This window comes from Fukomys damarensis, unplaced genomic scaffold (assembly GCF_012274545.1).
Source record: "Fukomys damarensis isolate Sample0158 unplaced genomic scaffold, DMR_v1.0_HiC HiC_scaffold_23, whole genome shotgun sequence".
NCBI classification, from domain to species: Eukaryota; Metazoa; Chordata; class Mammalia; order Rodentia; family Bathyergidae; genus Fukomys; species Fukomys damarensis.
This window is the reverse complement of record NW_022900935.1, coordinates 47109001-47130833: the sequence shown is the minus strand read 5'-3', so window position 1 is coordinate 47130833 and position 21833 is coordinate 47109001. Positions and strand designations below refer to the sequence as shown.

The 21833-nt window shown below is 45.9% G+C and overlaps 3 protein-coding genes across 7 annotated transcripts in view; 2 read left to right on the top strand and 1 right to left on the bottom strand.

The window, feature by feature from the left end:
- Positions 1 to 2083, top strand: part of Shmt1 (serine hydroxymethyltransferase 1) — a 34789-nt gene extending 32706 nt beyond the window's left edge. For both annotated transcript variants that reach the window (XM_010637442.2, XM_010637443.2), the window contains exons 10-12: positions 21 to 137; positions 757 to 867; positions 1227 to 2083. In XM_010637442.2, the coding sequence (XP_010635744.1) occupies positions 21 to 137; positions 757 to 867; positions 1227 to 1399 (401 nt within the window). In that variant the 3' untranslated portion in view covers positions 1400 to 2083. The remainder of the gene's footprint in view (positions 1 to 20; positions 138 to 756; positions 868 to 1226) is intronic.
- A 462-nt stretch (positions 2084 to 2545) lies between these two features.
- Positions 2546 to 15134, bottom strand: Smcr8 (SMCR8-C9orf72 complex subunit). The gene is made up of 3 exons (XM_010637438.3): positions 15100 to 15134; positions 12262 to 14913; positions 2546 to 7418 (listed from the first exon to the last, which is right to left on the bottom strand). The coding sequence occupies exons 2-3, from the start codon at positions 14616 to 14618 to the stop codon at positions 6965 to 6967; spliced, it is 2811 nt and encodes a 936-aa protein (XP_010635740.1). The 5' UTR covers positions 14619 to 14913; positions 15100 to 15134; the 3' UTR covers positions 2546 to 6964.
- Positions 15017 to 21833, top strand: part of Top3a (DNA topoisomerase III alpha) — a 29723-nt gene continuing 22906 nt past the window's right edge. For 2 of the 4 annotated variants that reach the window (XM_033767269.1, XM_010637441.2), the window contains exon 1: positions 15182 to 15767. In XM_033767269.1, coding sequence (XP_033623160.1) covers positions 15588 to 15767 — 180 coding nt within the window. In that variant the 5' untranslated portion in view covers positions 15182 to 15587. The other 2 variants (XM_010637440.3, XM_019209481.1) reach the window with 2 other exon arrangements.

Here is a 21833-nt window from a genome sequence, read left to right as displayed (position 1 = left end):
CTGTCCGACTCTGTTTCCAGGTGGTTCTGACAACCATTTGATCCTTGTGGATCTACGTTCCAAGGGCACAGATGGTGGGAGGGCTGAGAAGGTGCTAGAAGCCTGTTCTATTGCCTGCAACAAGAATACCTGCCCAGGTGAGACTTTTCCTTGGTCTTCTTTTCTGTACTCCTCCTCTTTGTACCTCTTCTGGTCAAAGTTAAGCTAATAAAGGTAACTGGCATGGCGAGATAGATACATGTAGCAGGGAGCTAGCCCTGGGCTTCTTTACACTTAGTCTTTGTCTTGTGGGCACCACAAGGAAAAAGGCTGTGGAGGCTTCAGTGGCACAGTTATTGAGGTAGGGTCTCTTAAAAACTGGCAGCATTTCTAGGACCAGGGACTTAGCTCAGTAGCACCGCAGGTGCACAACAAGAAGGTCTGGAGTTTGATCCCCAGTAACAAAACAAAAAAAACACCAGTGACCCAAATGTGATCCTGCCTACTTGTGCCTTTGGTTCTCCCTCTAGTTTTTTGGGGTTTTTTTGGTACTGGGGATTGAATTCAGGACCTTGGGCTTGCAGGGCAGGTGTGTTGCCACTGAGCTAAATTCCTGGCCCCTCTATTTCTAGTTTTTAAATCAGCTGTACTCTTCTGGCAAGATAAAGAGCCTTAAGCCAATTCTTTTTGCCAAAATGTCCCTTTTTAAATGCATAGTGACTGCAGTGATGCACACTGGGTGTGCAGCTTAGGGACAGAGACCTGTTTGTCTTAAAGGTGACAGAAGCGCACTGAGGCCCAGTGGACTCCGACTGGGAACCCCAGCACTGACAACCCGAGGACTTTTGGAAAAAGACTTCCAAAAAGTAGCATACTTTATCCATAAAGGTAAGGATAAAATTTTAGAGATATGCCAAATTTTATTATGTGTAAGATGTTTCTGACTGTATCTGAGTAGCTGAGATAACCACCACCAAAGGATAGTTCTGTCAAAGCTGATTGCTGGGGACAGGGGATAGCAAAACCACTCTAGCAACTCATCTTATTTAAGAGGTTTATAAATGTGTGCTGCCCAGGGTCATCTGTTCAGGGACACCACGCATGAGAATCAATGTCTGAGGGGAAAACTGACAGCCATAAATCTCAATCGCGCCCAGCCCAGGGAGATACTACTCTGGCTCCCAAATGTTCTTTCCCTTGGTGTGTCTAGCATGAGACAAGCTCACGGGGGACTATCTTGTGCACAGGTATAGAGCTGACTCTACAGATTCAGAACGACGTGGGCTCAAGGGCCACACTGAAGGAGTTCAAGGAAAAGCTGGCAGGAGATGAGAAGCACCAGAGGGCCGTGCGGGCTCTCCGGGATGAAGTAGAGAGCTTTGCTTCTCTCTTCCCACTGCCTGGCCTACCTGACTTCTGAAAGAGCCATTCTGCTCTGCACCTGCCTTGGTGCCATACACTCTGATTGCCCAGGGATACCTGCTAAGGGGCCAGTACCCTCTTGAGACAACAGAGCTGCCACACATGACCACTAAGTTGCACTGTCCCTCTTGAGGAGCATCTCTTACAGGCTATTTTCATGTTTTCACAAATCAAAACTTAGATCTAAGTCCCATTGTTAATAATTCTGGGACGGGTTATTAAGGAATTTAAATTTTAATCTAACTTTCTCAACTATATATAATTACTCTGGAAAAATAAAATACTATGTAGCCAAGTTGATCATTTATAAAATGGTACAGGACAAAGCCATTAGAAAGATTCCGGTGTTTTTACTTTTCTTGGGGCTTCCTTGACTCGCTGTGACAGGTAAGAAATACCCAGGTTCATAGATTGTAAATGTTGCCCATTCCTGTTTCATTGGTCAGTAAGTTGGCAAAGAAGCACTGAATTCTATTACAACTGCAGTGGGTAATTTTGAGTCTCCTGCTTTGTGCTTTAAAATTAAATAAGTGTACAAGATATACCCAGCTGGTGTCAGCAGCTCACAGTATGAAGGATTGGGTTGTCACTCATAAGTAGAGCACATGCTTGGCATATACAAGACCCTGGATTCAATCTTCAACACCAAAAAACTTATTAAAAAGAAATGGTGGGCCGGGGATTTAGCTCAGCAGTTCGGTGGCCTGCCTTGCAAGCACAAGGACCCAAGTTCAATCCCCGGTACCAAAAAAAAAAAAGAAAGAAAGAAATGGTTAGCTGGACATGGTGGCTACTGGAGAGGCAGAGGCAGGAAGACTGCCAGAAGTTGAAGGCCAGCCTGGACCACAGAGCAAGACCCTGTCTCAGAAAAACCAAAAATTTTAAAAGTTGAAAGAATTTTTTTTTTTTCCACCCAGGGAAATGCCCACTTTCTTCCTGGTGTGACAGTCGTTTTTATTTTGTTTTGTTTTTGGTACTGGGGATCGAACTCCAGTCCTTGTGCTTGTGAAGCAGGCGACGGAACCACTAAGCTGAATCTCCAGCCCAACAATCAGTTCTAATACAGGTTTTTTTGCTCTGCTCAAGATAACCAACTCCCTCCTACAGTCAAAAATCCAAATGTCACCTTCCCAGAGAATTTTTATTTTTCACATAGCTGAGATGCAAACCATACATGACCATTTTTAATAAGCACAAATTTTTAACCACAATGTCTACAAGAATCATAGCTTTAAAAAATACAACCAATTTTTATATTTCAAAAATATCTAAACTCAAATAAATAAATTTCTTAAAAAGTATACTCCTCATACTATGTTTGGCATTTACTCTAGTTAAACTCTTGTGCAATCACACCTGTGAAATACTATCACACACATCAGTCATACTCTGGCTTTAGCCACTTTAATGACTCAGCTCATGAGGTCAGGACAGACATTCACTGACACAAGACATGCACTAATAAAATAGCTTTTTAGAAAATAACTATGAGTTCAGCACAGACTATGCTTTTTCTCACTGCAACCTCTAGGGTGGCATTTATCTCAGTCCAAACTGTGGCTCCAAGTATCCACTGTCAGACAGCCTGGCAGAGGCTCCCTGGGGTCCTGCATTGGAGGTAATGGACCCCCATGGCTTAGGGTCCAACCTAATTGGTATTTCATCACTGCAGTGTGGAGACAGCTGCACCAGGTCCCCAATGGATGTGGGTGATTTCAGTTCCTACATGTCTGCCCCTGATTTGGGAGCTGATCTGCTGCCTCAGCTGTCTTAAATTTGGAGGCTTGACTCTAGGTGAAGACAGTGGGCTAACTCCAAGACCCCTGGTGTGTGATCTCCAGTTGGAAGCTAAGCAGGCCTTCCTGGGAAGTTGAGTTACACACCAGCAGGTTAGCAAGATGGAGCATGTTCAGCTTATCCCCACTCTTCCATCTACTGGCACATCTTTCCCAAAGCTTTCACCAAACTTAATAGACCAGGGGCTCGAGGGAGGGAGGTGGGGAAAACTTACTTTGCCCAACCTTTTCCATCCAGAAGTACAAATTTGATCTTTTTAGCTTTTTGCAGACTCTTAATACTTTTGTCTCTTAAAAATTCCAATTCTGTTTCTTTTGATCACAGTTTTGGGCCAAAGCCAAAAGCTGGCTAGTTTGCTTCAAAGCCTAAGCCAAGACATTTCCTTGTGAGCTTTCTAGGTAGGTGGAAGGTAAAGGAGCCTGGGAAAAGCCTACTTGCCTGCCATGACAGCTTAGTTCTTCCAGAGGCCTTGTATGCCTGCCAGCACCTCTCCTTGTTGGCTCAGATGGTGCTGCTGGCCCTGCAGGCAAAGCTGTAACACAACAGGACAAGACACTGGCCCACATGCAGCACTCGAGTTTGGGCATGGGGCACGCACTTAGCACTGGCAAATGGACAGAGCACGTGCAAGATATCCAAGGAGTGGAGGGCTGCACTTTGTCTCTAGATCATATGGTACACCACAGCAGCTCTGGTACTTGGGATGAAGTCTACTGACCTCAGAAATTTGAAGTAGAACTTTTGAATTGGTGTGGGGTTGAAGTATTCTATACTTTGAATATAGCAACTGATCTGAAAAAGGTTAAAAGCAAGATGGGGAATGACAGGTTCACCATCACAGTCCATTTCTAAACCCAGAAGCGATGTGTATAACTTCAGCCATTACTCTACGTTGTGAAAGAGTCACAGTTTCTAAAATCCAAAGATTCCACCAAAGAAGTAAGGGTTCTAGGGAAATATTGAGACAGGAAACAGCACCTCAGGCCAGCATACCCTACCTGCCCCATATGTTAAAGGAAGCCATGGACTGATCTCTAAAATGGAGCCTCTGCAAGTGTCACTGCCAGCCTAATCAGATGGCTCTTCAACTGGACTGTTATGAAATAAGGGAAGAGAGAATAGGTTGGAGGTCAAGTTGAAACCAAGCTCTGCCAGTTTCAGTAGTGGGCCCCAAAGTGATAGGAGTAAAGAAGTAAAAAGGAATGTGGATGTCATCTCCTTTGTAGGAAATGTCTTTAAATGTTGATTAAAACTTCTTAGCCCATTACTAGAAGAATACCATAGATTAACATTCTTGAAGAGATTAGTCCCACTGCATGGGTCTTCACATTGTCAAGGTGAGACTTCTAGCTAGAGGCTTCAAATCTTCCAAAATGAAGAAGCTGGGAGGAGAGCATCCGGTATTAACTGCCTCTGCCCAAGTGTGACTCAGTCCCAACCCCATTGAGGGCCCTCTTGAAAGGAAGCATGCTTTGTGTTAAATAATCCCTTCAAATTGCCATACAGAAACGATTTGTAACCAAAATTTAAATCTTGTAAGTTCAACCCCTAATCAGGAAAAGCATCTTCATGAAGAACCACTTTGCCATTTCTGGAAACACTCCTTGGAGCCATCTATTCTGTTCACTCCTCACAAGTCACCTGCCTTCATCTTCTGAGCCAGTCTGGGTCTAAAAACTGAGAAACACAACCACCCACAACCCCAAAACCACCCCCATGGACTTCCACTTAAGACCACTGCAGTGCATGGCTATAGCTACAGGTAGGGCTGCAGTTTAACATCTGCACAAAGCTCATCTCCCACCTGTCAGTTTTCCAGGTAAGCACAGTACATTTCGATGGTGTGACACACAGGCAACAACAGTGGTGCCAGTGACCACTTCCAGCCCATCTCTTGGACTTCACAGATCTTTCTTCAAGATCACTCCATGGTCATGTCTATCTTTGCAGGTATAAGACAGGACATAGCCAACCAGTTAGACAGCAAAGCAGCATTTAAAATACTGTGGGGAAGTGGTAACAGATAAAAAGCCCATAAAGAGAAACACAGTGGATATTCCAGTCATAATCTGTCAAGGTGTCCTTTGACGTGTAACAGGCAGAGATACAAAGAACTAATAAGATGTAGGCAGTACAATGTGCCACAAAAGTTTCTCAGTCACAGCCTCAGAATAAATGTCACATACTCTGATAGGAACAAGGTCCCTGATGGGAAGCCAATGGCTGAAGCCAACAGGCCATACCTTTGTGCCAAGGACCTGGGCAAGGAAGATGACTGAAGAAGTGATGTGATACAAGCTGTCTTGGGTTTCTACCAAGTCTCTGCAGCCTCAGTGAAAAGCAAAGCTGGCTCCCTCAGTGATGTGCATAGGCTGAGAAGACCAGGCCACAACAGCAGGACCCAAGTGCAAGGGACACAGCCTGACAGGTGCACACATAGGACTGACTCAGGTCTAGTTTACCAGTTTTCATGTAACAAATTTAAAAAGCAGCATTAATACCCAGCATTGTCCCTACTTATAGGGAAAAACATAGCATTAAAAAAAAAGTATGAGATTTTTTTTTTAAGATTAGAAACCCTGGCTATACATCAGTGACAGCTTGTAAGGAGGCCATGCTGATCACCAGCAATGGGAAAGGTGATGGAGATGCCAAAGGACAATACCATGTTTGAAAAGGGACTTGCATAGGGACAGTTGTGAGCTCTGGGGACAGGTAAGCACAGCCTCCCAAAGCCAGCTCCACAAGAAGAGCCATGTGGGAGCTAGCCAACAAAGTCCCTGCCATCTCCGTTCCTACCAGCTGCGCTGACCATCCATACCAGCCAGCTGAACACAAAGCCACTGTCACCAAGCCCGTAAGACCCCATGAGAGGTAGTGAAGTGGTTGCAAAGGTTTGCTGTGAGTGGCAACTGGTGTTATGACCTCTGCTGAGTCCTGGCATGTGACCTTCCCAGGAAACAATGGACATGCACTCTGGCTAGAAAAAGCCCATGGCAGCCTCAGAACTGACAGTTCATCATTTGCACAGTGCAGACAGCCTTGTGGCCCCCTGGTTGGCTCCATTTGCAGTTCCCAGGGTGTCCCTCACATTTGCTGTGGCTATCTGGTACCTGTTTCATATCTGGGCCTAGTGACTATAAGGAATATTCTCCAAGGGCCACTTACAGATGCTTCCCTCCCTGTGAAGGTGAGACCAAACGGGCTGCTCATGTTCTCTGCAACCCTGGAGCCTAGAAGTGTGTTTCCCACTTCTCAGCTGGCCAGAGCCGTCTTTCTCCATTCTTATTCCGGAGCCTCCCCTGGGATGATGGGTTCCAAGAGGCCAAATAAGGGGCCATATGGGGGTCTGAATGAGGCAATAGATGTTCTGTCGTCCTGTTGTTCTCCAAATCTTCAGTTAAAAGGCTGGTTCCCTGGCTAATTCTTGCCATTCAAGTGATGCTGAATGTAGCCAGTATACTTCTCCCATCCAGGCTGTGGCTGCTCCACTCCTTACCTCTTCCTAGCACATAGACTGAGGTTTTCTCTTCCTGGTTGGGCTGCTGGTCCTCAGAAAGCCAAAGACACCCCTTATCCAGGGAGTCAAAGAAAACTTACTGTACATCCAGACACTTGAGAAAACTGGGCTCTCACCTCTATTTCCTTCTCAGTGATGAGACCAGAAATTTCAACAGTCCAGCTCAGGCAACCTTTTGGGCATGACAGTTCCTCCCTTCTCTGTACCCTGAGTCACAGGTCTTGGTCACAATGGCTGGGACCAACCTCAAATTTTATACAAAAAGCTGGGTACATAGTCAAACCTGAGCATGGGGCTGCTGGTCCCAGGAGATTCCTGCATGTAGTGTAGCTTCAGCAGCTCAGACAGGTACTGGACCACCCTGATGTCCTCGTTCACTAGGCCCAGGTTCAGCTTCAGGAAGCTCAGCTGGCGGCTAGCTACCACTTCCTCTGTCTCCCTGTCATAGGCAGGCAGGTGCAGGTGGTGGCAGAAGGTGTAGAGGAAGGCCTTGGAGCAGAGCTGGGTGAGCATGCTCTGCACATGCAGGTAATAGGTGCTGCCCCGCTTGATCTGAGTGCGGTGGTCTGCCAGGCGGGGCACCAGCATTCCCCTGTAGAGGGGACAGCGCAGGGTTTTGTTGTCCAGGTCCAAGATGCTTGTATAGCGGCTGTAGCGACTCAAGGCATGAAGGGTGCCTGCACTGCCAGGGGAGGCCACTCTGAAACAGACAGGCCAAGGTCAGAATGAGTAAGGGTCAGAAGGAAGATACTTGGGGCATGGGGCCCACTGTCCCCAGGATGGCTCCCACCCAGCCAGCAGGCCTTGGCTCCTTTTGGAAGGCAAATGTGATCATCAAAATCTTTAAAGGGCTCCTCACTACCCTCATAACCAAGTTCAAACACTGGTTTTGTCCATGGCCTGCGCAATCTGATTCCTACTAACCTCTGAAGTAGGAATAGCCTGTTACCTGAATGGACTCTTCTTGGAGCCAGCCAAGCCTTTGGAGCCTCAAGATCACCTGCCTGCTTCTCTGCCTAGAATCCCTTCTCTGCTTCCTGGACTTGACTCACTCCACTTTAAACCATATTTAGCCTTCTCTAATTTGCTCTTCTGTGTGCTTCTGTTTATCCTTAGAACTTGGTCAAACTTTACCTTCTCTTGAGCCTCATCTATGATGGAGATAATAATTCCTGTTTTATGGAGTTACTACAAAATGAGTTGCCCTTGGATGGTTCCTGGCCCTCAGTAGGTGATGCCATTATTATCTTTACTACTTTGAAGCTAACACCAACCAGTCTGGTGACTGCTGTTTACTCATCTCCCCATGGAACAAGGAGCACCTCCATCCTATATACCCACTGGTCTCATAGTTAACAATCATTGCATATCTACCACATACTAGGCATGGTCTGGGAACCAAGTCTGTAATGAAGAATGACCTGGAATTTTGTCCTGCATGAGCTGGGACTGACTGGGAGAAGGCCTGCACCTAAGCCCAGTGAGGTGAAGAGAGAGATGGTCTCAGTCTCTACAGGAGAGACCCACGGTTGGGAGACCTGGCAGTTGGCATTGGAGGGAGGATGGGCTCTGGGGACTGCATGAAGATTACAACAAGGCAAAGTCGCAAATTGGATGGTGAGACCCACTCAGCCCTGTGTCCTAAACCTAGACAGCACACTCCACAGGCTAGTGGGTAATCGGCCTGCAGGCAGCCATAGCTCAGAAAGTCCATGAGAACAAGTGCAGATCTGTAAGCCAGCCACCCTAACGTGCACTACTAGAGCTTTCAGTGCCTCAATGGTACCCACCCATAGAGGCCTCTGGACTTTGCACTGGCTTCTCCATGCTTTTTTTGCTCCCTAGGCACCCTTGCCTACCCTGGGCAGATGGCAGCCCACAGCCAAACTCTCCAAGCTTGACATGTCTAGCCCACCTCCACCCAGAACTTCTTTTGGAAGAAACTCTTCTTCCATTTGTTTCACACAAATCTCAGGAGGCCATATGACACATAGTCAGCCCAGACCTCTAGCCTCTGCTGCAGGAAGCATCTCCCACCTCACATGCTTAAGACACTATGGCCAGCCCAAAGTAAGGAGGAACAACCCTGACCCACGGGACAGAGGCCCCAGCAGGGCTGTGGCTTGTCCATAGTCACCCAGCCAGGCCTCAACCCAGGCCTCTGATCCCCTCTAACACTTTCTCCCACAACTGAGTTCTGTTTATCCCAGTCTAGGACTTATGCCTTCTGCTTACTCAGGCATGCAAGTTCACCTTGGCATTTATATAAAATGATAGCAGGCCAGTACAACTATGAGTTCATCTCTTCTTCCCACCAACACTAAACCAGCTGACAAGGGTTGGATTTTCAGGCAGAGGACCTATGTAGGCAAGAAGAATCTAAGGCCAGTGAGGCTGGTGATTTGAGGGGACAGTCCAAAAACGGTTCATCACCTGAGCTCATGCTAAGTGAAATCAAAGGACCTCAGGAGTCCAAATTAACCTAAGTCCTGGTATAGTTCAACATCTCTTGGACAAGGTCATGAACACAAAAGGCACCTCTCCTACTCCTTGTGATTTTTAAAGCTGGGCCTCAGTGTGCCTCCCTGTGTCAATGCAGTCCTGCCTGCCTGGAGACTTGCTGTATGTCAATGTCTCTGAGCGCTTCTAGGGGCCGGGAGCTGCACTAGAGCCTGACACATATTCTAAATGTCCTTCCTATGCCTCCAGAAGGTGGGCACCATGAGGGCCCAACCCCCATTCCCTACACAGAGGGGCTCAACTTGATTTGGGGAATTCATAAGAAAGGAGGGAGTAGGTCCAGACCTGTAGAGAAGTGACAACAGCACCAGAGCCTGACCCAGATCCCACTGTTTCTTCTGTAACTATCACAGCCCATGACAGTGTTCACCTCCTGAGGTTCTACCATCATGGCCACTCATCATCCCCCAAAGGGCATCTCTAGATGAGCTGTAACTGATCCATTTCTACATTACTCTGGAACCCTCTGTGGCCTGTTCTCTGGACACAGCCTCCCATCCCCATCCCTGACTATATGCTGAAACCAGTACAGGACACTGGGTTCCTGATACCCAACATTTGTCCCCACTCAGATGTGAGGGCAGTTTTGTGAGCAAAGTTCCTACTTGAGGATCTGTGTGCATTGGCCTCAGCTATCACTTCCTAAAGCCTCTGGCTTTCCCAGAGGGATGTTCCCTGAGGTCTGGCTAGCCAGAACCACCTGGAGCCCTGCTATCCCACCTGCCTCCTTCATAGTCCACTAGTGTGATAGAGGAGCATTTTCACGCACTGAACACCAGTCAGAGCCCATGGACCCTGTGACATCTGCTACCTTGAACTAGGTCTTGTCAGCTCTGTCTGCAGCATTGGAAAACAGACTGAGAGGTCTAGCTGGCAGCATGGTGACAGAAGGGGCCTGAGTGTGCCACACTGGCTCCCTCTAGGCAGTGTCCAGCACTTAGCTGCCCTCATAAATATCTGGCAAGTAACCAGATCAACCTCTCTCATTCCGTTAGAATGGAGGCATGACCTGCCCAGGTGTCCATGGTGCATAAGCCAGGACAGGGCAGCCCCAGAATAGGTACCTCCTCAGGCCTCCTCTTCCCCTTCATAGACAAACATTGATGATAAGCACCCTCACAACATCATTTGTGGATCATAACCTTTCCTACTTAGCCTAGCCTAGTCTTCAGTGTCCCTTGACAAAGCCTTCCAAACCACTACCTGAGCCTCTTTCACCATTCTGGCACATGCTACATGGGGAAATTCTGGGACACCTCTGGCAATGTTTCCTATTTTGACAGATTGGTGAGCTGCCCCTACTTTGTGCATTTTTACTTTTTTTAATTTGTTTTTTTGTTTGTTTGTTTTTTGGCACTGGGAATCTAACTCGGGACTTGGGCTTGCGAGGCAGGTGCAGTGCCACTGAGCTAAATCCCTGGCCCTACTTTGTGCATTTTGGATTCTCTACCTTTTACAAAGCCAAAGATTGGGCTGAGGGGAGTTGGAGAACTGAAATATATGTGTGTCAGGGATACTGACCTACCCTTCCACAAGTGACAGCAGCAAAAACCAATCTGAGATAGCCTTCCCTTCTGGGGACAGACCAAGAAGCAGGGACCAACTGGCCTCACAGAGAAGCCAGAGAACAGCTCCTCCTGGGGTCTCCAGGGTACTCTCTCAAGACTGTGACCCTTCACTGACTTCCTGACTCAGTGACTGGTGACCCCGCCCTCCTGTATACTCAAGCAAAGACACTCCTCACTTCCAGGGTGCTGCAAAGTTGCTCCCTTTGTCTTAAGACACTGGAAGCATCCCATACTAAAACTCTTGTCTCCGTGAATGTAACACTCTGGCCACCTGTCTCCCTCCTCTCCTGGACTATCCAGAACAGTAGCCTTGTTCAAGCATAGCCTAGAGTAGGCTTTCCACAAGTGACTCAATCATAATGTGAAGCAGCATTTGCTGAACTTTCATACTATCCCAGTAACTCTCCTGCAACAACAGTCACAGTGAGGTCCCACTACTTAACTTCCGCATGAGGGATAAACACATGAAGATTCAGGAGGTGGTGTCCTCACTGATAATTAGGCACCATGTAAAAGGAAATGGTTGCTGTTGCAGTGTGAAAGAAATTCCTTTTGCCCCTTCTGTGGGAAGTATAGACTGCTCCCTCCTCAGAAGGGACTGTGATGATCACCTAGCTGAGCACTTTTAGTTTACAAATGAGCAAAGCTAATGAAGAAAAGGAAAACAACAGGTCACAAAATGAGGAAACTAAACACAGGACAGACAATGGCTGGGGGGAGGCTCAGCTAGAAAGATAAAGGAATCTATTAAAGCAGGAGTATCAGTGGAATGAAATAGGTAGTATTCAGAGAAGTGGCTCTCACGTTTCCTTTTTAAGGCTGGGGATGTAGCTCAGAGGTGCAACGCTTGTCTGGCAAGCAGAGGTCTTGGACATATGGCCTTGGGTTTTAATCGCAAAAACAAAAACAAAAAAACACCAGGCTTCAAGAGCAAACAGAAGGGCTGAGTGAAAGCCACTGGAGCCCTCCTGTGCCACCAATGATGGCCACAGTCATTAGTGTGAATCTGAGAGTCAGAAAGGACCTGAGGCTGGGGATTTAGCTCAGTGATGCCGCCACAAGCGCAAGGTCCCAAGTTTGATCCCTGGTACCAAAAGAAAAAAAAAAGGATCTCAGATCTGCAACTTTGCTATACATCAAACGAAGTCTGTCTTACCCCAAACCAACTGAATCACAATCTAAGGAAGGGAGCCCATAAATCTATGATTTTAAAAATTCTCCCAAATTATTCTGACACAACAGAGGAACACAGTGGCATTGGCAACTACTTAGGAACTGTGATTCTTCCCTCTACATGACAATAAAACCAAGGCCATAGAGGAAAATGATCTGTCAAAAATAATAGTTGGTGTTGGGCCCTGTCTAGAAACTGGGTCTACCAATTCTGGGTCCTGCACACCAACTTCCCTCATCTCTAATTGGGCAGGATCCCTCCCCACCACCTGAACCAGTTACCTCTGCAGGCCAATAAGCTTCCACTTCTGAAAATCCATAATGTGCAAAGGGGAAGAGACCCAGTGCTTCACAGGCTTGGCATAGCGGCCATAGTTGGGAACAAAGATGGACAGTGCTGTCACAAGCTTCCTGACTATAGTCTCATCTTCTCCTAGAACTACAAGTGTCCTCCCACTGAGCAGGGAGTAGATGGCCGGGTGGGCAAAGGGGTACTGGCGGATGAATTTTAAGGCATTCTGGCCAGCCCTCTTTTTATGCCTCTCAGAAGACAGGCTGACAGGGTGAGCAGAGGAGGGGGTCCTGTCTGAGCTGGTGGAGGCCACACTGCTCACATAGCTGGTGGAGTCCGAGTAGTTATCCAGGCTAGTCTTACTGACATCCCGGCTAGCCAGCAGATGCCTTGGGTCCAACTCATAAGCTGGGAATGCTTCACAACTGTTGTCTTGGGAAGGATTGGTGTTTTCCACTGCAAAGTCCACATGGAAGCCCTGGTCCTTCTGCTTGTAGCGCTGTGGGGGAATGCTCACCACGCTGTCCTCATCAGAGAAAGTGTGGGCAGGAGTAGGGAGGAGCATCAGCTGACCACTGCTGTCCTTCCCAATACAGCAGGAGGAGTCTTTCTGGGGTGGGGTGTTTTCCAAGCCAACCTCATGGGCTTCACCCAGCTCCAGTGGACTGAGGCTTACTTGGAAGTGTATGGCCCCCTCATTATCTGCATAGGATTCTTCCTCATTAATGGCACTTGGGTAGCTGGCCTTAAAGTCATCAGGGATGAGGGTCTCAGAAGGACAGGTGCTCAGGACTTCAATACTGTCCTCACTGATGGTCCTGTGGCTGACTGCTTTGCTTCGGACAACCTGGGGGCTCAATGGCACTGTGAGGCTAGCCTGGCTGTCGGACTTTGACAGTACAGTAGTGGACTTCTCTGTGCCCAGAATTTCAATGCTTTCACCACTGCTGATGCTCCCTTTCATGTCCATATCCAGGTAGTCCAGGTTTTCCTGGGGCTCAAAACTACTTGACTCTGTCACCTCTACTTCCTTGTACTGCTCATCTCCAAGTTCCTGATCCATCTTGATCAACACAGACTCCACACTGGACTTGTAGGAACCAACACTGATTAACACTTTAGGAATCGGACATTCTTCCAGAGACCTGGAAGGTAACCTGTCTTGACTGGGCTGAGAGGGTACACTCTCTTGTTTCTCCACCATCCTGTCTTCAACCTCCACAAAGTCTTCAAAGAGGAAGTTTGTTATGTGTTGTTGTTTTAGTAGTGCTCGGTCAATTTGACTAGTTAGGAGGTAGCACAGGTCTCCTCTGAACATGTGCTCAATGTGGCTGAGCTGGGCCAGGGTCTGGGTGAAATACTCAGTATCACAGAGCTCCTCCAAGGTCTTCAACTTCTTGTCAAAACACTTGGTGGACTTTGCTTTGATGAGTTTTGGAGTATATGCTGGTCTGCAGGTGTAAATGTCTGAGTCAGCAGACTCATCTGGGTTAGAGGTAGTGGATGCATGGTCAGCCTGATCCTGGGTGTACTCCATCTCACCAGGACACAAATCAGACCCCTTTACCTTCCTATGAGGGTATGAGCGGATCTGCTTCAGCAGGTCTTGATGTTCAATGATAGATTTCTCCACACTGGCCAGTTCATTAGCCTTCTCAATTGCCTGAGATGAGTAAAAACCTTTGTCATTGGCTTTCTTCTGGATCTCTGTTTCTGTATGCAGGACTGTCCTGGTGTAATCCAAGTCTTTCAGCTTTTTTTCAAGTTCCCCAGCAAATGCCTTTCTATTGCCCGATTTCAAACACTCAGAGGCTTTGGAAAATTCACCTGACAACTCCTGGAACTGCTGCATGATTTTATGCTGGTCTGCTGAGATATAAGCCATGCAGAAGGGCCTCACAAAACCTCGGGCCTCTAGGTCATACAGGGTGAGGTGATGCACATATGCAAAGGCTCCTTCCTTGGAGTCTCCCAGAACTACTTTGGAGTCCTCCACAAAGTTCAGCTTAGGGTACGCAGAACCAGGAGGGTGGCCCACAAAGGAAGCCTGGTAATCCACAGACATGATCCGCAGAGAGAAGTAATTGAGATCAAAAGTGCCAAAAACTTTGGTGTCATTGGGTATGGTCAGCAAGGGTTGAGGTCCCACCTGCTCAGAGAACTCAGAAATAAGGATGAAGTCCCTTGAGAACTTGGCTCCAGACAGCTTAGACCACGGGTTAGTTCCCTGGTTGGTGAAAGGGAAGAGTGGCACGGAGTACTCCTCAGGCAGGGATGGTTCATTGTAAGGCTCTTCCTCATACTCATCCTCTTTGGTGAAGGCTACCACATCAGGGGCGCTGATCATATTTCCTGATATATGACGAGAACATTGAGAGGAAGTGGTAAAGAACACGGGGTCAATCAGTGCGGCAAAGCCAGGCCTCCGAAGGAGGAAGCAGAGTCTTTGAAGGCCTTCTCTGCCGCCCCAGGAAGCCTAGGCTGCCTCTCACACTACGCACTCGAACTTTCGCAGCTCCCTCAGAAGTACAGCTCCTCCAGAGTCCTCGGAGGCTCCGTGAATTGCAAAGCTGCAGACCCAGAAGACAGCGGATGATGGTCGCTCTCCTCTTCCTCCGGCAAGCACCGCCGGCGCAAGGCACCTGCAATAAGATCACTAGCACTCACGAAATCCACCGATACTGCAACAGCCCCAATCCTGACCAAGTGCCTAACGTGGCCGCAGGGGTTAGCTAACCTTTGCCACCCCCACGGCCCGAGGGCAGAAACCGTCGCGGCTCCTTGGACGCCACAATCCGGGGACGGCTACCGCGGCGCCGCCATCTTACCATCACATGACTCGCGGTCAACAATGTCGCGTGACCCGGAAGTGTCTGCGCAGACTTCCGAGCAGGAGCGGTAAAGGTAGAGTACTTTGGACGGTACTGTCCAGCGGCTCCTCCCAAGTACCAATCCAACTTGCCAAGCAGCATACCGAAAGGAAGCAAAGTGGGGCCAGAAGGAGGGGAAGAAAAGTGCTTGGATGAGAGTTCTGGGGCGCTAGGCAGTCTGGGAGTCGTAGTTTCGGGTCGCTGTGGAGCGCGCGCTTGAAGGAAGTGGCTAGAGAAGGCGGGAGGAAGCAAAAAGACATCCGGGCTTTGGGTTCCAGGCGGCCGGGAGAAAGAGCAATAACTGCAGCACCCTGGTGGGATTCCACTGAAAGGCAGGCGCCTCCCAGAGTTTGTAATTCCTTGAGTGAGCGCCAGGCGAGCCTCGTCTCTGGCTTCCCCAACATGCGCAGGCACCCGGAGAGCAGCTGCGGGCGCGGGACCTAAAGATGATCTTTTCGGTCGTCCATTACCCGCTCGGGTGGCTTCGACGGGCCGGAGGTCGTGCCCTGACCCTCGCCGCCATGGAAGGGGCCTTCCGAGGCGTGCGGAAAGTCCTCTGTGTGGCCGAAAAAAACGACGCAGCCAAGGGAATCGCTGATCTGCTGTCCAACGGTCGTATGAGACGGGTAAGAAAATGCGCTCCCTGAGGGAAGTCCACTGAGCGGGCCTGCGTGGTGGGCGCCAGAAATCGACAAAGAGGTGATTTCTTCACCTCGGAGAACTCCCTACTTCTCGCGTGGACCACTGCAGTGCTCTGCCTCACGCTCTCGACTGGTGGAATTAAAAAATGTAGTTCGGCTCTTTCACGCATTTTCTAGAAAACTCAAACTTTTTGCCCTTATCAGCGTTTTTGTTGTTTTGTTTTGGTACCGCGAATCATTCAGCGTTCTCAAACTTGCCAAATCCAGTGCTGGGATTTAGCTCAGTGGCACCGCGCCTGCTTTGAAAGTGCAAAGTCGTCCTGAGTTCGATCCCTGATACCGTGAGGAAAAAAACCCAAAAACAAAACACTTGTCTAATCCACCTGAGAACACTGTCTATTCTGTTGGTCTGAATTTCAGTTCATTTGGAAACTCCTAACCAGACTCCTTTAACTTGAAACTCAAACCCTACTAGACCTAATAATCCCCACCTATCCAAGCCCCTCCCTGTCTTCTGCCACGTCCTCTGCATTCAGCTGTTCTAATTTACCAGTCCCCAATCCTACCATAATGAGGCAACACCAAGGTTTGGGAGTTAGAGGTAAAGTCAACCCTGTTCCTGTTCCTATAGATTGATTCCAAGAGCCACAATTAAAGTATAGGAATGTTTTCTAGGTAAACTGAGCTCACAAAGGAAAACGAAGATAAAACGACTTCTTAAAGGAGGCAAGGGCAGGGGAACCTTTGTTCAGGAAAATCTCCCAAATAACAAAGGTGGATCCTGAAATGGTTTTCTGGAAAACATTTCTAGGAGCTTAAGGCCAATGTTCCCTGTTTCTTTTTGTTTACAAATTCCAGGGTCCTTACACCTCTTTCCAGCACTAAGGAAAGGTGACCAAGGTTGAGTGGGTGCTGGCTGAAAGCTTCACCTTTTTCCAGTGCTGAATGTCATGACCAGCCCCAAGGTTTGCCTACTTCTGGGGCTCTGAGACTCTTGAAAATGGCCCCTCTGGTCTAATTTCTTTATCCTTTGGGATTCTGCTTGAATATCTCTTTTTCAAGGAACCTTCCCCTTACATTCCTGCCTCTAGCACCACAAGGTAAGGGACCCTTAGTTATATGCTATTATTGCATCTTTCAAGTTCATTGCTACAGTGTGCAATTATTTAATTGATTTTTCTTGTCGCCCTTCCATGGACTTAAACTCCAAAGAGTAAAGATTGTATAAATCAGTTCCTATATCCTAATGTGTAATACAGTGTCTGAAATACGGGAGACCAGTAAATATCGCTTGGGTGAATTAGTTGAGTCTGGAAATCTTATCACACAGTGCACATGTGTGAGAAATAACCCAATGGCTGAAACTATGTGGCTTGTTCAAAGCCAGGATGAGGCTAGGAGCTTGATGTGGAGGAGTGGAAGAATTAGTTAAATAAGAGAAGTAATTGCATGCAGATCATGGGAAACGTTGTATGTGAGTGGTAGAATGTGATAGAACACATATAAAATTTAACCATTTTAACTGTTGTTAAAGTGTACAATTTATACATTCATAATGTTGGACAGCTATCACCACTGTCTAGTTCTAAAAGGTTTTTTATCACCCCAAAAGGAGACCCCCGTATTTATTAAACAACCATGCTCCCGTATACCTTCTTTACTGTTCTGCTCTCTGTCCCCATTGATTTGCCTATTCTGGACATTTCCTGTAAATGGAATAGTATACTACATTACCTTTTTGTGTCAAGCTTCTTTCACTTAGCATAATGTTTTTTGGGGGCGTTTTTTTGGGGGGGATATGGGGGATTGAACTCTGGTGCTTGCGCTTACAAGGCAGGCCACCGAACTGCTGAGCTAAATCTCCAGCCCTAGCATAATGTTTCTGAAATCTGCCCCTGTTGTGTGTATTAGTACTTCATTGCTTTACTTCTTTACAATTTAGGTGGAATGTCTTTTATTTTTCTTGCCTAAATATTCTGACTGGTATTTTGTTTGTTTTTTGAGGTAGGGTCTCCTTTGTAGTTCAGGCTGGCCCTGAACTCACTATGTAGCGCAGGCTGGCCTTGAACTTGCAAAGATCCTCCTGCCTCAGCCTTCTGAGTACTGGAATCACAGGCATGCACCACCATGCCCAGCTCTGACTGGTATTTTTGGTGTGGTGCTAAATAGCAGAGGCAAGAATAGCCATCCTAGTATTTTTTTCTTTTTTGGTCTTTTATTGTTGTTTGGTTTGGTTTGGTTTTGCTGTGTAGTTTAGGCTGGCCTCAAACCCACAGTGATCCTCTTGCCTTAGCCTCCTGAGTGCTGAGATTACAGGTATGTACCACCATCCCCAGCTGTTTTATTTATACTTTCTGCCTAATGTTCTGCTTTTCATGATGGTAGCTGTGGGCTTTTAGTAAACTTTCTTTATTCTGTTGACATTCCTTTCTATTCTTAATTTGTTGAGGGTTTTTTTTTGTTTGTTTGTTTGGTTTGGTTTGGTACTGGGGATTGAACTCGGGCCCTTGTGCTTGTGAGGCAGGCAGCAGAACCACTGAGCTAAATCCCCAGCCCTGTTTGTTTTTTGTTTTTTTAATCAGGAAAGTGTGCTGAATTTTGGTTATATGTTTTTTCTACATTGGTTGAAATAAGCCATACAGATTTTTAAGTGGGAGATAAAGGCATTCTTTGTATTTTATAAAGTCACTCTGGAAGCAGAAGATATGAAGAGTGAAAAGCTGGAGACAGGGCTGGAACTATTGGAGTTCTTATGAGAGGTCAGGATCTTGAACTTTAGGCAGGTTTGGGTAAAAACAGGGATAAGAGAAAGAAAATGATAAAAGCAATCAGAGTTTAAAAGATAAAAGTTCACACTTGCAAATTTCCATACTTCTTCCTAGAATGATGTTTTCCTTTTCCTCCCAGGCCACTGTTTTAAAAGAAAAAATAAAATGCAACTTAAATGTAACCTTTTCTTTGAAGTTGTTCCAAGGTACCCCCCACACATTCCCTTCCGTTTCCAGATGCTGTTTCATCTCTTCATGACAGGTTATCACGTGTAGTCATTTAGCTGTTTGTCCTTCTGTCCTCAAGTATATCATCTCCCTGAGTACAGTGGCCAGGTCCTACTCCTGTATTTATCTCTCAGACAGAACCTACTCTGTGAAAATCACATGTCCATGTGCAATGAATGACACATCTCTGCCTTTAAGTATCTAATAGAGGAGTTAGCAGAATAAAATGATGGTCATTGTAGTATTACAACAAAAATTGGATAACAAGTTTCTAGTAATGGAATCATAAAACATTCTTCCTTTTGATAGTTTTTTAAACATCCAACATTAGAAAATGAGAAATTCACCACAAGATTAACAAGACAGAATTTTTTTTCCCTCTTTTCAACAGTTAGTATTTATTCCAAATAGTTCAAAGAATATAGATATATCAAACTGACCCCAAGGCTGGGGATTTAGCTCAGTGGCACTGTGCCTGCCTCAAGGTCCTAAGTTTGATCCCTGGTACCAAAGATGACAACAACAACAAAAACTGACCCCACTCCCATTCCATTGCCACCCATGGTCCTTAACTTAGAGATCCTTGAGCATTTTTTCTATGTGTAGTCAGAAGGAGAAATCTTAAAGAGAATTCTGAGGTAGATTCAGTAGCAATAATACGATCAGCTCTTATTTGAGAATTTAGAGAAGAGACTATTGGCTGAGAAATAGATATATAGATATATATATATCTATCTATATATCTATATATAGATAGATATATATAGATATATATCTATCTATCTATCTATATATAGATAGATATATATATACATATTTGTAAAATCTCCACTCTTGATATATTCATCAGGTGTTTTCTTTGTCTAGGCTCCAGAACTCTGCTGTAATTGAGAGCATCCCATTTCCTTGGGCACCTCTCCCAAGGAATGGAATTGAATATAAATGTGTGCACTCCTCACTAAATGGGAACTACACAGAGTCAAGTTTAAAATGTCTATTGGTAAAACAGGATATCTTGGGTGAGCCCTGCTGCTGGTGTCATAGGCCATCTACCTGGAGAGGATTAGACTAGTGGTTCCCACAATATGTCCCCAATATATAACATGGGACTGTGGCCATTTGAGCCTGGATGGGAAAGTAGTTGAGTTAGCAGGATACAGTCTTGTTGCAGCTATAGCACCTCTGTCAGGGTTTTCTTAAAAAGAAGTCAAAAACCATTAAAAAAATTTTTTTTATTTATTTATTTTTTTGTTTTTTTTTGAGACAGCGTCTCAGGCTGAACTTGAACTCACTGTGTAGCCCAGTCTGGCCTCAAACTCATAAAACCCCAGCCTCCCAAGGACTGGAATGACAGCCATGTGCCACCACACCTGGCCTGATTTTTCTATTCTTTGTTACTAAAGGCCCTTAACTAGCAGTTGGAATTTGTAGAGGAGGAGATTCTTTTCTTTGTGACATTAGACCAACTGAATTCTTACTTATCAGATACTGAAATAATTTCCCTCTGTACAACCATTATGAGCCTGGGGTGAGATAGTTCAGTGGTAGAACTCTCGCCTAGCATGCTTAAGGCTGTCCTGGGTTCAGTTCCTAGGAAAGAGAAAGAAAAGAAAGAGGAAAGGGAAAGGGACAAAAGGGAAAAGAAAAGAAGAAAGGAGGGTGAGCCATTTTACCTCTAAAGAGTGGCCGGTGTTCCACACAGAAAATTGTCTTTTTGAGGCTAAGTGAAAATTTTCTGATACCAGCTCTTCTAGACCCTTGAATGTTTTCCAGTCCTCAGGGAGCCTTTCTTCTGTCTTGCCTTCAGTGCTGGTCTGAAATTCCCAGGCACAGCTGCTTTGTGTGCCTAGTTGTAGGAAGGTATGACCTCCTCAGGTCTTGTTCATTTGTAGTTGCAGCTAAAGAAGTGCTTTGTTGACTGGATTCAGTTCTGACTGGGCTTACAATGTCATTGGATTTCAAAGCCAGAAGAAACCACAGAGATAATTTTATTCAGGAATAAATTGAGACTCAATTTTTTTGAGACAGGGTCTCCTTATGTCATTCAGGCCAGTTTATTGGTATAGTTGTATTACTTTGAACTAATAGAGATGGGGGAGAAAGAAACAAATCATCAAGAATTTATGTCCTACCATGTTACAAGAGTAGAGGGTCTTACTTGTAAATAGACTCACCTGCTGAAAACTGGTCCCCACTGTACAGATTTTACATAGATAACTTAGCTCTTTTAATCCAAATTATTTCAGTACTTTTTTCAGTGCTATATAAATGCTGTTTTGGTAAGACTTCACTTTTTAAATTGCCTTAAGTATCAAGAAATGTCTTTAGTTCATCATTGAGCTGCCTACTTTTTATATTGATTTCCTCAGCCTCCCTTCACTCTAATATTTTTAGCCCATTTTTTGCATTGTCTTCAATAAAAGGTTTCCGAAGTGCAATTAAAATTTTTTTTAAAAGAACTTATGTCCTAATAAGGGCATTTAGTGCCATGAATTTGTCATGTGATCTTGGACAATTTCATTATCATCTATACAAAGAAGTTAAATATTAGCTGATCTCAAGTTTACCTTCCAACATAAAAACTCCATGAACTCTATCAAGTATATACTTGGTAACTGTGTTTTGAGGGGCTACCTAGTAACTATTTGGTCTTAGTAATTTAGCTCATTTTTTGTTTGTTTGTTTTTGAGACATTGTCTCACTATGTAGTTGAAACTGACCTGGACCTCACTAGGTAGCCCAGGCTGGTCTCGAACTCACAGTGATCTTCCTGCCTCAGCCTCCTGAGTGCTGGGATTACAGGCATGCACCACCACCCCTGGCGTTTTTTTTGTTGTTGTTGTTTTTTGGTTTTTTTTTCCTTCTGGTACCGGAGTTCAAACTCAGGTCCTTGTGCTTGTGAGGTAGGGTTAGGGTTAAAATCTTAGCACCACTGAGTTAAATCCCTGGCCCTCATTTTTTATATATAGGAAATACTGTTTTGTCCATAGGCGATACTCTTACCCAGATTTTGTTTGATCTTTATACTCAAAAGTCAATTGTTATTTTAATGTAT

Excerpts from the sequence above, each read along its gene's own strand:
- Smcr8 (XM_010637438.3), bottom strand. The coding sequence starts at position 14,618 with ATGATCAGCGCCCCTGATGTGGTAGCCTTCACCAAAGAGGATGAGTAT. Across the intron at positions 7,419-12,261 it reads AAGCTTATTGGCCTGCAGAG|AGTGGCCTCCCCTGGCAGTG; the intron begins GTAACTGGTTCA and ends TGTCTGTTTCAG.